At 42.4% G+C, this 16,906-nt stretch overlaps 1 protein-coding gene across 3 annotated transcripts in view; it reads left to right on the plus strand.

Annotated features, from left to right (window-relative positions):
- The first annotated feature begins 1,571 nt into the window (after window positions 1–1,571).
- Window positions 1,572–16,906, plus strand: part of LEF1 (lymphoid enhancer binding factor 1) — a 114,750-nt gene continuing 99,415 nt past the window's right edge. For all 3 annotated transcript variants that reach the window (XM_057706690.1, XM_057706691.1, XM_057706692.1), the window contains exons 1-3: window positions 1,572–1,846; window positions 4,292–4,358; window positions 5,818–5,951. In XM_057706690.1, the coding sequence (XP_057562673.1) occupies window positions 1,634–1,846; window positions 4,292–4,358; window positions 5,818–5,951 (414 nt within the window). In that variant the 5' untranslated portion in view covers window positions 1,572–1,633. The remainder of the gene's footprint in view (window positions 1,847–4,291; window positions 4,359–5,817; window positions 5,952–16,906) is intronic.

Consider the following 16,906-nt stretch of genomic DNA (forward strand, 5'->3'; position numbering starts at 1 on the left):
AAAGGAGGTGGGGGAGAGACTGGCAGAGGAAGGAGGGGGGTGGGTGGGTGGGAAGGGAACAAGAGAAGAGACACTTAGATGATGAAGTTAAACCGTTGGGGCAGAGTTCTTGCCAATTTCACGCGGGCAAAGCGTGCTTCTCGTGGGTTACAAGAAGCGCCGGGTCCTTCCTTCCCTTGCCAAGTTGCCTGAATCTTTAGGCGCGCGGGCGCGCACACACACACACACACGCACACAAACATCCCCCCCCCCCCCCCCCCCGCCCAAAACCTAGGACTCGTCCTACAGGCTCTGGGGAAGAAAAAAAAAGTCCTCAATCACCTCCTCCTTCTCGCCATCCCCCTCCTCCCCCCACCCCCAAACGGGCAGCCAAGGAGAGCTGGAGGCGGGGGAGGGGAAGGGGAGGAGAAGAGACGCAAGTGGGTAGCTTTTCAGCGCCGGCGAGGCGCGGGAGGAGGAGAAGCGGCGGGGAGGCGCAGCCGCTCACCTGCGGGGCAGGGCGCGGAGGAGGGACCAGGCTGCGCGCTCTCCCGCCGAGAAGCCGCGACGCGCACGCAGCCCCGCAGCCCCGCAACGCGGCCCAGTTCGGGGCGTCCCCCTCCTCCGGGCCAGGCGAACCCGAAGGGTGCAGCTCTTTGCTTTGACAAGCCGTCCGGCGGAGGCGTGGAGAGCGGCTAGCAAAAGAGCGAGCGAGCCAGACTGAGGACACTCGAGCCGGGAACAAAGAGGGGTCGGGTTGTGGGTGTGTGTGTGTGTGTGTGTGCGCGTGTGTGCTCCAGCTCCCGGCAGAATCTTCTGGGTCCGAGGCCCCTGCTGTGACTCCCCGAGACCCAGCCGTGCCCTCCACTGCCGACTCCCTGCGCTCGCCGGCACAAACTTTATTCTTGGCAAACTTCTCTTTCTTTCCCTCCTCCTCCGCCCCCACCTTCTCCTTAGGCAGATTAAATGTGCCTGGAGAAGGAAAACCGAAGCGAAAGCAAAGGAAATAAGAAGATTTAAAACGGACATCTCCAACTCGGGTGGCTCTTTATTATTATTTTTTTTTAACCTCCAGGAAGTGGACATTTGGTTATCTTGATTCTCCTTGCACCGTTTCTACTGGGGCAAACGGAGCCGTTTTGCCCAGCTTTCTTTCCTCTGAAAACAAACTCCCAGATCTGCATCCGGGGAAGCTAAGGTGGAGAGATTTGCGTAGAGACGCGCCGACGGACCCTCCACTGCCCTTTGAAGAGTCGAACCTCCTCCCGAACCGGCGTCCTCCGCGCGCAGACCCCGGAGACGCTGGGGGCGTGCGGCGGCCGCCCGGGCAGCCTAGCCTAACGCGCGCCACGCCGCGCGGCGCAGACGCCCCCAGAGGCGCCGGCTGCGGCGGTCCGCGTAGCCCTGTGTCCTTCGGCCTCGGGGACGGGCGCCGGCGTCGGGCTTCGCGCAGTGGGAAGGCGCGGGCGGCCACCGGGGCTCGGGCGCCGCTGCAGCAGCTCCGGCTGCCGGCCGCCAGCCCGGCTTCCGCCAGCTCTCCTCCCTCACGCATCCTTCCAGTTCTCCTTTTCCTCCTCCCCTTTTTGTTGACTCCTCTTTTTTGCTGTCGCGTGGGCTGCTCCCTCAGCGGAGCGGAGATTACAGAGTGGTCGGGATGCCCCAACTCTCCGGGGCAGGCGGCGGCGGTGGGGGGGACCCGGAACTCTGCGCCACGGACGAGATGATCCCCTTCAAGGACGAGGGCGATCCCCAGAAGGAGAAGATTTTCGCCGAGATCAGTCACCCTGAAGAAGAAGGTGACTTAGCCGACATCAAGTCTTCCTTGGTTAACGAATCCGAAATCATCCCGGCCAGCAACGGACACGAGGTGAGCGGGCCGCTGCCCTGAGCTCCGAGAGGCGTGGCGGGTCCCGGGCAAGAGCGGAGAGCGGAGAAGGGAGGGAAGGCGCTGGATGGCCCCGGCTGCCGGGTCCCGGGCAGGTCTGCGGGGAGCGGGGTGGGGGCGGGTGGCTGGGCTCCTGGTCCGCGTTCTTCGTGTGTGTGTGTGTGTGTGTGTGTGTGTGTGTACGGAAACCTTCCAAGTGGATCAGTGTTGCTGTTCGGTGACTAAACTGTTGGTTTGCGGCCAGGAGAACCTGCCCTTAACCCATAACGTTTGGCCTTAGGACTTTTTTTAGTGGGGTTGAGAGGGTACGAGGCATTAAAGCGAGGATGTCTGAACAACAAACACGCCGAGAAGTTCTTCCGTAGGACGGAAAACAAAGTGCACCCGCTGTCTGTCTCGGTAGATGTCTCTGCAAAAGCGCAGCAAACCACCAAAGGTTTAGGTAAAGACGAGCAGAGCCCCAGGCAGAGAGGAAGGGGAGGCGGGCGTGGGCCGGGCACAGGCGGGGCCGTCCCAACCGCCGCCGAGCGGGGCTGGCGCGGAGCCTGCCGGCCGGCCCAGGGGGCGCGCGCCCGGGCGGCGGGGGCGGTGCGGGACCGGGTCCTCGCGGGCGCCGGGGCCGGCTGCCAGGAGCCGTGGGCGCGCCGAGCCGAGCTGCCCTAGGGGGGCCCTCGCAATACCGCCCGCAACGCAAGTTTTCTCCACCCATCGCCACTTAAAGAAAAAGAGCACGCTTATGTCTGGGGTTAGTTTGGGCCCGAATCAGGCCTTTAAATCTTTGCAGAAGAAGGGCGAGTCGCAGAGATGCAGCGGAAGCCAGGGCACCCACTCAGGGGAGGGTGGAAAGCACGTTATCAGATCTCCTGGCCCGCTGCGGGCGATAGCGTTGGTAACCCGAGTAGAGTAAATAGAGACACGTGGGTGCTGGTGAGAGAAAGCCGCGAGCGGGACCTCGCGGAAGGGCTATTTCAGGCCTTGCCCAGAACTTCAGAAGTTGGGGCGGGGGGGGGGGCGGATGGACCCTGATACCCGACACTCCACTGGCCACCCTTGTTCAGTCACTGGGAAACGCTTTGGAGGAAATCCGGTAGAAATGTCCTGACACTCAAATGATTTCACCAACGCTTTTTCCCTCCAAAGAAATTTGGAGGGTATATTCTTTTTCCTTAAATGGTATCCTTCTGCCCCCAAAAAGAAAGCGTGTGGTTTTGGGGGCGGGGACATTTTGGGTTTTAAACAGCAAGTTTAAGAACACCTCAGAGTTACCTTCTTCATCCCAATGGCAGGGGTGAGTACGCATTTTGGAAGGCCGTGGGTCTGAATTCTAAGGAGAACACGGGTATACTCTATTCCCTGAATCTTTCATCCCAATGGGCCACTTGCGGGGCAACCTGGGGGTGGCCAGGGCACACCTACCTCCACTTAAAAGATTTGTGATTGTGTGTATTGGGGAGAGGAGGTCACTGGGAGGATAGATGTCCGAGGGACCAAATAACATCCCAAACACTCGATGCCAAACTCATATTTGTAGGGCAGCCCTTTAAAATTACTACTGATTTTCTTTGTCCTTTTTCTATAAATAAACTTGCCACCCACTTTACATTTTCTACGTGTTTCTGCTTTGGGGAGAAGGGCGCTGCATTTGAAGCCCAGAACTCAGGTATTAGGGGTCTGTTAATCTTTGCCAGTGGTAAGTGGGCATGGGGCAGACCCAGGGAAGATAGTGAAGGGTGATACCACTGATTTGCACGTGGTTGAGTCTGGGTGGATGGTGGTTACCAGAACTGATATTAGCTGGGTTACCTTTTAGATGTCTATAGCCAGATTCTCAAGTTTTCCTCCCTTTAACCACAGAATAGTTCACTTTTTTCTCTCGTAAGCTTGCACTAGGCCAGGCATAGTAGCTTATGAGGAGTGGAGTTCCTGCTGGGATTGGTTTGGGACAATTGCCCAAGATCTCCATTTGTGGGTGGTGAGCTTGTTTTTGTTTAAAATGTCATTTTCCATTGCAAAATAATACTTCAGTCTGCTTTTAATCAGTTCTGATTGAAGTAAACAGTCGTTGAAGGAGCTATCAAAGTGATAAACCCCCTTAACTCAAATTCCTATCATATTAGGTGTCCAAGTAGCCTTGATGTGTTTTAGTAAAGGGTGATCAGACCAGCATACGGATTGTTCACAAGTTTCTTTCTGTTGTTACTATCATTTATAGTTGGTAGTCTTGGGTAGATAACTTTCAAAAACACATGTTGAAAAGAAAAAGATTTCCCAGCACTCAGCCCTAGCCTATCCTTTTAGATTAATAAAACAGTAGATTGAGTTGTACGTAATCCTCCTGAGTTACCAGTAGATACACGCGTATATCATTATCATCACAAACTCTAAGGTGATTTTCTTTCTTTTGGGGGTGGGGATTCATGCTCTTAGGTGGCCAGACAAGCACAAACCTCTCAGGAGTCCTACCACGACAAGGCCAGAGAACACCCTGATGACGGTAAGACGCTAGTTCTACTTCTCCCAACTTTATCATTTAACATGTGCAAATTGACTTTAGGCACGTTTCGCTATTTTTATTTGCATCCAAGAAACCCAGATATTATGTGATTAGACGGTGCCCACTGTTGTAACAAAGTGGGAGAGAAAACCCAGGAGACTTACTGTTTATCTCTGATGTATGTTTACATAATTTAAAAACTGTCTTTGAAGGATTTAGGGGCCTTTGCATTTCCATTGGCTTCCAGATTCTTTGTGGAAGAGAAATGCCTGTAATTAGTTTTTCTCTTTTCCTCATTTTACCTAAAGTTCGAATTGTTGTAGATCTTTACTGTTTTTTCTTGCGTTGTTGTAAAGAGTGACAGTCTACACCGATTTATTTTCCAACAAGAGTAGTTTCAAATGGGCTTTCATTTGTAAAATTGCTGTTTCTCGTTATAGTGAGAAGGCAGGCACTGTATGAGCAGAATAAATATGGCTCAGTAAAGAAGAATCTAACTTGTAAAAATATAAAACTTTATTCTTAAAATTAAGAACTGCGCATATGGAACATGACAGACTTTTTCCCCATTTCTAATGCTTGCTCAAAACTGTAAATGTTCTACATAATTTTTAAGATTTAAGGAGAATCCCTGTGACTTTAAAAGAATCTGTAGTCTGTAGGGTTCGCTTGTTGAACAGTCTACAATTCTGTTCTCCTTTAATTACTACAGTTGGCCTAACCGGAATCAAGTGTTCACACATAGGGTATGTCAGCCATGGGAAGAAGGGAAGAGAAATGTAATATCAGGCTTCCTTCTGAGATACAAAGCAGTTACACAAATTAAAAAGAAGAAATGTATACATTGAACACACACACATTTCTTTACCAGAGTGATGTAAGTGTAGCACATAACATTAAGTCTCCTGGAATTAATCCTTCCTAAATTTGGGTGGTTGCCCATATGTTATATACAACTTGCTCCCTCAGTAAAATCTAGGAATTTTCCAGAAATCTAGAAGCATAGGTAGAATTTTTGGGTTTACCTATAAGGTGGAGCATAACTTCCAATGTATAAATATATAGGTGTGTATATAGCTGAATGGCCTAGTATATTTATATTGCAGCTTTGTGTGTCTTCTTTCATGTGTCTGTATTTCTTAGTCCAGTTTGTTAGTATTAGAACAAATTAATTTAGATGGATAATGCTTATTTTTGTAAAAACACCAGTAAAAAACCAGTCAGTACTGAAAGTAAATTGAACCACATATTTTTAAAACATCTGGTTCACTGCTAAGCCATTTAAGAGAATAAATACTGCCAATCTAAAATAGAGCATAATAATCCAGTTACAATATTTTGTAAACAAATCTTTTGTGTAAGGTCTGATTTGTAGTAGAACTATTAACTTTTCAATGAAAAATACAGTGATATAAAAAGGAACCCAAAGCATCATTGATTGTTCTTTGCATTCTCTCAGGAAAGCATCCAGGTGGAGGCCTCTACAACAAGGGACCCTCTTACTCGAGTTATTCCGGGTATATAATGATGCCAAATATGAATAATGACCCATACATGTCAAACGGATCTCTTTCTCCACCCATCCCGAGAACGGTGAGTAACATGCTGATATTGCAAATTATTTTCAGAAGTGTAAATTAATTTGTATTTTGGCAAAATGTTTGGTTTTTTTTAAACACACTGGAAATGCTTTCATTATATATGACCAGTTGTTGCTAAACAAGACCTGCTATGAGGAATGGCTGCTTTAAAATATTGCTACTTTTGATGTTTTGCATTTGGAATTTTAGCGTTTGGCTTATTGGTTAAGATTAATAAAAAAAAACAGATCACGAGCTATCATGAAGTCAGTGAATTTAAATCAGCAAATTCATGATTTTATGAGTATTGAGCTTTCTACTCTGAAAGAAATTGATTTAATCTTTCAGTTACCTAAGTGCTGTATGGCTTTCTCTGCCCATAAACTGTGTGGAATCAGAACTCCTTTGGCTCATTTGGAGCTGAACATTGGGAATGTTACTTCAGCTTTTTAAAAGTGTCTCATTTTATTGTGTTAGGTAATGTTTCTTTAAAATCAGTTTGAGGGTGGGGAGGAATGAGTTATTTTACTTTATTATCAATTGTTAAGAAAGTATCACTTGAAGATAACTCTAATGAAAATTGTTCTTTTTTATCACGGGGTTCAGTTAACTTTAAAGTTCTAGAAATGCAGTGGCATTATATAACTGCCTTACACATTATGCATAACATGGAAACCTCATTTATATAGTAAGAAAACATCTAAAGGGTAACTTGTGTAGTACGTGAACGTGAAATGTGCTGGTGATGGAGTTCTCCCTGAGATTCGTCTCTTCGGAGGCAGTGATAGATTTTTACTGATCCGTCAATATATTTACCTTCTTTCTGGCCTCACTCTCCCTCTACAACCCAAACCCCAATGAAAAACATGTACATTTGGGTCTTGGGGATGAGAGTTTCAGTCTAACTGGCCCTCCTACGAGTCAAATCTAGGATTATAAAATGGGACCTATAATCTTTGCCTTATTAGCCCAGTGCTTTCACCACATGGAAAAAAAAATCAGTCACAGACATCTGGGGGCAAGTACTGTCGTTGATACCTCAGTGGACAGAATCTGGGAGCCACGAGATACTCCAAAGTAGGAGAGAGGAGTGGCTCCTCATCAGTTATCAACATCCTCATCAGTTATCAACAAACAAGAGTATTTGTGGTTTCCTTGATTATTTGTGGCCCTCAACTGTTGAAGTGATAGGTCTGTGAAATACAACCACTTTATGTGGGCACTGTGATTCTGAAGTTATAATTTTTTCCCACAAATTTCAAAAAGATATTTGACCTTTTAATTAGGGAATGAGAATTGGATTTTTCTAATTTTCATATAGCAGCTAAAGTGGAGATCTTGGAACTCTTGTGATGATTGTTATAGGAAATAGCAATTTCACATTTTATATTAAAAGGCTTTTCAAATATTTAATGATAGAAATGTGTTTGTGGTACATAAGAATCTTACCTAAAAAGTGAATGACCTGATAAAAGAAAATATAGTTTTTCACATTTACAGACCACCCAAATAATTGCTTCTGAGTTTTAAAATTTGTAGGAGGCTTTATATCTGTTGAATTAAATATGCACACATATCAGATATTTTAAAGTTGGGCTATTTTTCTTTTGTTGGTGTTTTGGAGGGGAGCGGGAGGAGACTGTTTTAGATAAGGAATAATTGAAGATTTCTGCTGAAGGCTTTTTAGAATAACAGTCTTTCAGACAAATCAAATTATAGTCTCTGACTTGGTAACAATAGAAAGTAGCCACTAAAATAATCTTATACTTTTAGGCTGTGTACACAGTTAATGCTTAATAAGTGTTTGTGGAATTTATGCTTTAGTTCAGCCACTTCTCCTTTCAAAACAATGATTTTTAAAAAGTCCGTATAATAAAAATCTATTGATATTTATAAGTTATTCCTAAGAATATTGAAAATTAAGCTTCTCTTCCTCTTTAAACCAGCATTTTCTGCCTTAGGTCTCTTTAGCCTTTTCTCCTGCCCTCTCAGTATGCTAATCATTTTAAATTGATAGAATGGAAAGTATTTATTGTTAGTGTATGTGTTAAAATTTTGAGGTCAGTGAATTGAACAGTCATTCATTGTTTAGGAAAGATTTGTGGCCAGAGTAATTGTTGGTAGGTGTAGAATAGAGGAAAGGGGTGTGGTCAGGAAACAGTTACCTTACCCTCTTTACCTGCTGCTTTACTTTATTCTGTTACATTTTAGAACACATTTGTTTTAGGCACCTTTTGCACAATTCCAGAAGCTTTTCAATTTTAACCACAAGGCAGTGTTCAATCTTTTTCTTTTAGAGTCCGACCAAAATGAGTTGCAATCTTTGGTTTTTAATAATTAACAGCTGTGTTTTTTTTTTCTTACATGGAGTGTATTTTATTATGCTTTTTAATGTCCTATCTGTCCTCCACAGTTTTTTTTTTGGGGGGGGGTACACCAAGTTCAATCGTCTGTTTTTATACACATATCCTCGTATTCCCTCCCTTCCTTGACTCTCCCCCCTCGAGTTAACAGCTGTTTTTAATGCATCTGAGATCTGAAACACTTTAACCGGAAGGCAGCCCCTCCTCTTCACCCCTAACCACACTTCTGCCTCTTGCTCTTCAACTCTGTTCTTAGCAGGACTGAGCGTTTGAGTGATAGGTTGGCATCTAGGGTGTCAGGAGCAGGGTGACCATTTGTGTTTGGGCTTATCATGGGAGCAGTCCCCTGTCAGCCCCGTTACTTGGATTTGCATTACAAACAACTGCTTGTTTACTGTATCTGCTGCCCTCAGGTGCTAGGATTAGCAGAACATCTGGGGGGTTGGGAGGGCCCTGACCACCCCTGCCCCACAGAATCTTCTGTTTATACGTAACTGCAGATAATTCAGAGAATACCAGCTCTGGTCAGCTGGCACGCACAGAAATGTTTCTGCTGGTAGCTCATTTTAACAATTCTATACGTGTTTGCTCTTTTTTAGACAAACACTGACATACGTCTGCTTGCAGTTTCTACCCATGACCTAAATACAGTATTATCTACACAGGAGAACCACCTTTGCCAATCAAGCTTTTTTTTTTTTTTCCATCTGAAGGGAAATTTTAATTGGCTAATTACATCCTTCCAGAACTGGAATTCTTAGAGGTGTGTCGGTACCAGAAATCTTGTGAATGGGTGTCCCGTAGAATTTTAAAGAAGAATTCTTGGTTCAGATACATTGAGCCTAGCAAGAAAGCACCTGTAATGATAACACATTTGGTGTCATCGTGAGTTCTTAAAGCGCAGTAAACCTTGGCTTGAGATGGTTGGCTTCTTCGAGTGTGAGAAGATGCAGAAGCCTTTTAAATATTTCAGAGCAAGGGCCCTGGAGAGTTTATTAAAAGCATACTCCCAAGACTTTCTTTCTCTGAGTCTTATTTATGACAATCCTTGGAGGCCAATGGTAACACGTTAAAAGGAAAAAATAGTTCATTGCCTCCTGCACTGGGTCCTGGCACTTGTATGCCTGAATACCGTGTGACAGTGAGCTTGGCTGGCTTTACATAGTGAAAGTTCCCATTGGCCTCATGCACTGTGGTTATTCATCTTAGGTGTCAAACTTCCATTTGTCCCTCATGCAACCCAAATGTTTAACACCTCTGAAGAGAAAACATCTCCTTTCTCTTCAGCTGCTCGGGGAGGGAAAAGCAACAGACTTAGCGCAGGAAGCGACAGCAAACGTTGCAGCTCGGGCCACACCAACCGCAGTAACACCTGGTCAGGATAGTGCTGCTGACTGCGTTGTTTATTTCTTTGTGATCTTTCTGAGGATGGATTTTTAGGTGGGAAGGGAAGATGTTTGTGTTCGAATTTCATCTTCCTTTCTTTTCTTATTTTTAGTAGACGTTGCTATTAAAATGTTTCAGGGGTTCTTTTTTCATTATTTTGAGCAACTCACTTCTGTTGTATGGTTTTTACCTGAAGGGAATCAACATTTTGATTTTTGATGAGCAGAATTGACCTATTATACCTTTGTCTTAACCTCTCCCTGCCCATGTTAGTATTTGCTTACAGTTAAAATTAGATTTTTGCCATTGTTCACATCTAGAATTAAGGAACTGGGTGAACATGTGTAATCAGTAAGCTTACACTTATTCAGCTGTCCATCACACTGCTGTGTAGCTTTAAAAATAATCACAGAAACAATATCTATAGGGAGATTATGGCTTATATTGTGAGCAGCATTTTTAAGTGTCTTTTTACTGCAAGGAGCTACTTCATTTGGCTTACTAATAAATTATTTAAAATTTTCTAATCTAAGTTGTGTACTTTTTGAGGCTAAGTATATTAAATTTTCCTCTTTACCTCAAGTGCAGGAGAAGTTAAGTTTTAGAAAGTGTCCTCTATGTCAGATTTGAATGTGATCAGGAGAATGTGTGGGGAAATTCCTCAGAGCCCCAAACTCTTGTTTGATTCATCTTTTATTTATTTACTTATTGTTTATTTTTTGCCACGTGGCACGGCATGTGGGATCTTACTTCCCTGACTAGGGATTGAACCTGCACCCCTTGCATTGGGAATGCAGAGTCGTTGAGTCCAGTGGTTAACACTGGACTGCCAGGGAAATCCCTGTTTGATTCATCTTAATTGTATTGCTACGAAGTTGGGGAAGGACCCCAGTCAGAAGAACTGGGACAATTGCCATTCCCCCTTCAGATAATTTAGGTATCTTATGACTGAATGGCATGCTAATTCAAGTGTCCTGGGAGCCATGCTACATGTGACCCTTCAGGAGCTAACAGTGCCCTTGCATGACTGGTACAACAGAAGTGATTCTTAATCAGAAAGGTTTTTGCGAAACAACCCTAGAAATTTCTTGTTCATTCATAAAGACATGAGAACAACCCAGTTTCACTAAAACAAGACCATTAAGCCCACCTGCAGAAAATCTTGCTCTTTGAAATACCCCCTCCTCTGCCCCCATACAGGTCCTGGACTTGCTCTCATCAACCCCATTATTTTGATCCATTTCTCTCTTGCAGACAGACTTGTGTAATTCTAACCGGACAGAGTAAGGGCCGCATAAATGGGTCTATCTGGACTTGAACTTGTTACCTCACAAGTATTCTTCCAAAATATCAGCTGAGAAATTTTTACAACTTTGAGTCTTGTTTTGTTTTTAATCCTGTTAGTTCTTTAGGCAGAACTGTTTTTGGTTTATGTGACTGACATTTTTTTTAAGCAATCAGATCATTCCATTCTTCTCTGACTCCCCTTGTTCCTTGTTTGTGTGTTATAGGCATAATTGGAATTTTATAAAACTGGTTTCCCTGTGATTTCAAGATAAACTTGAAGTTTAAAGAGAAAATATGCCATTACTGTCCATGAGCCAGCAGAAATAGCACTTATATTTTATTCCCAGGCAGAAGTAGAACTCAGCATTATATAGGTGCTGCTCTCCTAGAACTGAAGGTTTTCTAAAAAGAGGATATTCATTTAAAACTTTTATCTTTAAAGTTATTAATTAAGTGATTAAGCCAAACTGAGCTAGTCTGTAGAAAGCTAATACCGTAGCAATCAAGAGACTTAGCACTGATTTGTACTGTCCCAGCAGGTTCTTACTCATTCGAAATAGGCAGCCATTGGACTTTATTTAAATAATTTAAAAAATATATTTTAGATTGATGATCACTTTTTAAATATTAATTGTGACACCATGAAGTTCCTATAGGAACTGTAGACGCTAGTATAAACTTTTAAGTCACTTTAGACATGTAATTATCAGTCTCTAAGACTTGGAGGCACAAAGCCAGAAAATGACCTAGAGACCAACAACAAAGATGAGGAGGGAGAGGAAGTGAATGTACCAAAGCAGGGGAGTCGGCAGTTGAGCAGAGAATGGATAGGGTACAGGGATTGGTAACTCCAAGATTCTGATAATCTAGCCAGTCTAGCTGGGACTATTTGCAGATTATTATTGGAGGCTATTCAAAGAACTATAAAGTCTCTGTAAAACAGTACATTTACACACAATATCCATTCTAGCCAAACCTCTAAACTTGCTGAAGTTATCTACTTGCTCTGTGTAGATCAATGTAAAGTTTACTGAAGAATGTTACTCACATGCCTTCAGTTCGTATGGGGAAAACTGCAAGGGCAATTACAGAGCAAACAAGACTTTAGGTTACCTGTCCTTTTTCTCCCATCTGTAGGAGAAATATGACTGGCCGAGATGTTGCATCACAGAGGATCTAGAAGTGTATTTTATTTTTGCAGCCAACTGGGGACAAGTAGACTCTAAAAAAATCTTTTGATTAGTGACCATTGTTTCTAGCTACACCCACGAATTATATTATATGGAACTTGATGACAGTTCTGCAGAATCAAGTTTTGATCTTCAGCATAGTAATTTATTGTTGATGTTATGTGTACTTTAAAAAAGAAACCTGTTACTACTTTACTCAATATAGAGAAAGATTGAATGAGGGTTGGACAAAGGGAAGGTGCTATAATATAAAAAGAGGAGTGGATCTAGTGTAATTTTAATTTTAATATTGTCAGCTTCTGAATTAAACAGTTACCAAAACTGCTAAAAGCTGACAAAGATCTTTTATAAGTCCTTTTATTTGTATTTTTTAATCCTGAAATTTTTTTCAGTAGACTGTGAATGATGGCTGATCATCTGATCAGTTGATCAGGGACTGCTGATGAATTTTGAGATAGTTATATGTTATGAGTAACCTAGCACAGAATAGACCCTTCAGTAGATTTGCTGAATAAATAATGTACTAGAAATTGTTCATGTACTTTTTTGGGTATTTCCAAAGAGTCTGTTTAACCAAATACTATATGAAAAGCAAAATCTGGAAACGTCTACTAAATAAATTCTTAGTATTTTATTATTTTTACTTTTTCTCTGATTTGTTGCTTCAGTGGAAAAAAAGAGCATTAGACCATTGGTTTTAATGAGGAAGTCAGAGTCATTCCTTACAGAACGTTGTTTCCAAGTAACAGCTGAAAACAGTCAGCTGGAGAGCTCACTGCTAGAGTGAAAACGAATGGTAGTGGGTCCTCATTTGAGGACTAATCATAAGTACTTATCTTTTACTTAGGTCCTAGAGACCTGATTGAAGAAGAAGAGGTGTTAGAAATGCTTTTTTCAGAAGGGTGCTTGAGATGGAAATAAAGAAATAATTAAAAGAAAAAAAGACTGTCTTCAATTATGTTTCAGTATCATACAGTTAATGCTTGTCAATTAATTTTTATTCTTTCCCAGATAGAAAGGACATTTCTTTTTTCAGTAACACTTGAAGTATTTTGAGATATTAAAAATTTTGCATGTTCTTTCTAAATGCATGTGGTAACATCAGTGCTGACTTTTCTAGGCCAGTGTATGTTGTAAATTGATGATGTTCTTCTGCAATGTGGAGAGCAAAATTTTTGAGTCTTTTTTAGGTAGAGGTAGGGAGTCTCCTGTGAAGGCTGAGCCTGTGGAGGAGAGGAGTCCTGGGCAAGATGTCAAACGCTCTGGGGTCTAGTCCCACGTCCATCACAAAGCCTTGGAAATGTATTTAACCTCTATCAGAGTTTGTTTCCTTGTTTATTATGAAGCATGTCAATATCTGGCTTGCCTACCTTATGTGATTGGTGTGCACAAAGCCTGTGAAAGCACTCAGTTTTCTAGCTGTGGGAGCAAAGCACAAGTCTCAGATGGTGTAAGCCCTTGTTCCTACCTGGTAGGAATTCTGTTGCAGGAGGTGCTTGAGTTTATCCAAGGAGCTCTTGAGAAAGGGGAGAAATTTTTGGTTCTTACCATGTTACCATGCAGGCCTGGAAATTGGACACTTGGTAAAGGCCTTACATTAACCTTTAGAAAATATTTGCATAAATAAAAGTTTGGGGAATTGTCATTATGTCCTTTACAGAGTCAGCTTTCTTCTCTTGGGCTCTTTTTCTCTCCCAATTGTGAGGAGAGCACCTGATTTTCTTCTACTAGGGGAATGAGATGTGTGAGGGAACAGATTTCTAAACTTAAGATTTGTTAAAAAAATCTCATATCCTTCTGATATTTGATATGAAAAATTTTCGGATAACTCTTAACTCCTTGGATGGGGGTAATAACTGATTTTTATTTAGGAGACTTTTTCCCCTTAATACTTTAGGAGCTGGATTTCCCCTCCCTACCGCAAACTTTATATAAAGAGGAGATTTAAGAGCCTTGTGAATGTAGAGGACGACAGGCGAGTTGTTTTTTCTGACTTAAGTCTTCGAATTTTCTTCTGACTTAAGTCTTTTGAGCTTTCCTGGCACCTAAAAAATATCAGGTCCAAGGGGATACGTTGGCCAGGTAGTAAGGAGAAATCCATGTTTTTCTAGTCTTGGAAAATTCCAGCTTTCATCCTTTCAAGACTTTTCTTTTTCTCCCAGTAAAACTCAATGAATGTTAAATATTTTCAATGTGAAGTTAGCTTTCTTGGTAGAGAATTCTTCAATTTTCAACATTATATGGTATACCTTGTAATAATTTCGAACACATATCGTCTTGGCACACTAGTTCAGGTGACTTGGACCAAGGGGAAAAGGTATTGTGATCTTATCTCAGGTGTGTTAAACTCTGTCTTAGACTACAACGCTTAGATTTTTTTCAAGTCTGAAACAAAACCAGCAGTACCAAAGTGAAAAATGTTTACTGCTTACTACAATTAGGCTAACCAGTTAAGTATCTGGGAGGGTTAGGAAAAGAATCAAGTCTCCCAGACATTGCTTAAATTAGTTTTTACTCTTTTGGGGGCAGGGAGGTTACGTTAAAAGTTTAAAATTAAAACTCAAGAAATTCTTTTGAAAGGGAAAACGATTAACTTCTTTTTTAACTACTATCATGTACCAGGTACTGTGCTAGGCAGCTTACACGAATGAAAACTGGGGCTGGTGTAGTGATCTCCATGCTGAAGATGAGGGCCCATCCTCAGGGGCAGCGGTAACCTGCTGCAATTTAGTAAATGATGGTTACTACCCTTCCCTTCTTAAGGTCTGAAGATTTGTTTATTTTCATAAAAAATAACAATATTTGCCTTTCAGAACATAAAACACATATTAAATTAATCATAATATTGATTAAAATGTAAAGCAAAAATTATCATTTTAAAGATTTGTGGACAGTTTCTTTTCAGCAATGCTTAGCTATTTTTTATGAAAATAAAAAGAAAATATTTTCATTTAAAAAGCAATACACTAGAAAACTCAAATGAGCAAAAGGAATAACAAATATTAAATTCCTAGGATCCTGCTGTCAGAGATGATCACTCTTAAAACTTGCCATGCAGCCTTTTAGACCTCTTCCTATGCACATTTAGAAATACACATAAACATACATAAATATATGTTATACATTCGTGGCAATGGAAACATAATATACCATTTTGTACTTGCTTTTTTTCCCACCACCATACAGTGGATATCTTTTTTTACTCTTCTGTAACATCATTTTTAATGATGCCTAATTTATTTAATCAATGTTTTTGGTAAGACATTTAGGTAGTGTCACCTTTTCGTCTCTATTTTAAAAAGCAACCTTGTGATGGAATGCATATTTTCTAACTATGTCTTTGCATAAATTCTGTTTCTTTGGAATGAATTGCTAGAAGTAGAATTGTAGAGTCAAAGGCACTGCACCTTTTTAATTTGGGGTTAACCCAACATTGCAATTTAACCTTAAAAAACATTTAATTTGAAGTCAGTATTTAAAAGTATTACTTGATTACATTCACATTTGGTTATGGTTGGTGTTTTGAGGCTGATCACTTTCATGCCTTCTTCCAATCAAGAATCAGTCCAGCAATAGACAAGAAGTTGGACAGATGGGGAGCAGAATATCAGCTTCATTATTATTAAGGCTGGATTGGATGGAGAACGTGGCTTGAACTGTGACATAAATTTTGGACTTCCTTAGACTTCCCCAAATGGAATACACCGCTAAGTCACAGGCCTGCCTTACAGGGCAGGAAACTTACCTCCTGTAGAACTGGAGCCGAGAACAAACCCACGCTCGGGCAAGCTGGCCCCAAGAGAGAGAACAAAGGGTCAGTCCGTCCTTGCTCAGTTCTTTCTCCAAAGCACCAGAGATGAGTCGCTTTCCTTTGTGGAAAGTGAGTGAGGGGGTGGGAGAGACAAAGGCAGAAGCCACTGCCAAGAGAGCAGAAGTTCCTAGTTTATCAACCAGGCTAGGGAGGAGGGGAGAAGGAGAGCATGGTTATCTCCTTAGTCACAATCCCTGATCAGACTGTGGGCCAGGGACGTTAGTGGTGAAATACATGCATACACGTGGTGGAGTTGCAGCAGAGCACTGCTGTTGGAGTCTGAACATCTAGATCTCGGTGTCTGCTATTGACCGGCTGGCTATTTACTCTCTGAACCTTGATTTCTTCACCTGTTACATAGACTGCCACCTCTTCTACTTACAAAAGTATGCAGTACTCTGCATTAGTAGTAGTGTTTGTGGAAGGCAGACCAACTGCATCCAAATTTACTGGTATTCTAGGCTCCTCTGCAAATGTCCTGAACCAGAAGCAGCAGGCAGGTCATATAAGTGCACTTTTAAGCAGGTACTTTAGTGATTCTTACCTAAAGTAAGGTTTGGAAAAAACACTGATCAGGTAGACATTCAATAGTTTAACTGATATTTAGATATCCTACGTGACTCAAACAAGGTCTCACTCCTAGATCAGTCAGGCACTTTGGCCCCAAACTTGCTTTCTCTCCACTCGGCCCTGTTCAGCCCTGTCCCTCGTGGAGACCACTGGCACTCTGTTCACTTCTGGTCAGACCTCAGGGGGTTTCCCTCCTCTGCTGACTACACAATGAAACTCACATTCTTTAGCATTATTTTCAAAGCTTTCTGCAATCTGGAACTATCCACCTTGCAAGCCTTGCCTCCTTACCACCCTACCCTGCAGCCTACGATTCAGCTACATTTCCAGACCTGCATCCTAAACACTTTCCCAAATCCCT

Source organism: Hippopotamus amphibius, chromosome 13 (assembly GCF_030028045.1).
Source record: "Hippopotamus amphibius kiboko isolate mHipAmp2 chromosome 13, mHipAmp2.hap2, whole genome shotgun sequence".
NCBI classification, from domain to species: domain Eukaryota; kingdom Metazoa; phylum Chordata; class Mammalia; order Artiodactyla; family Hippopotamidae; genus Hippopotamus; species Hippopotamus amphibius.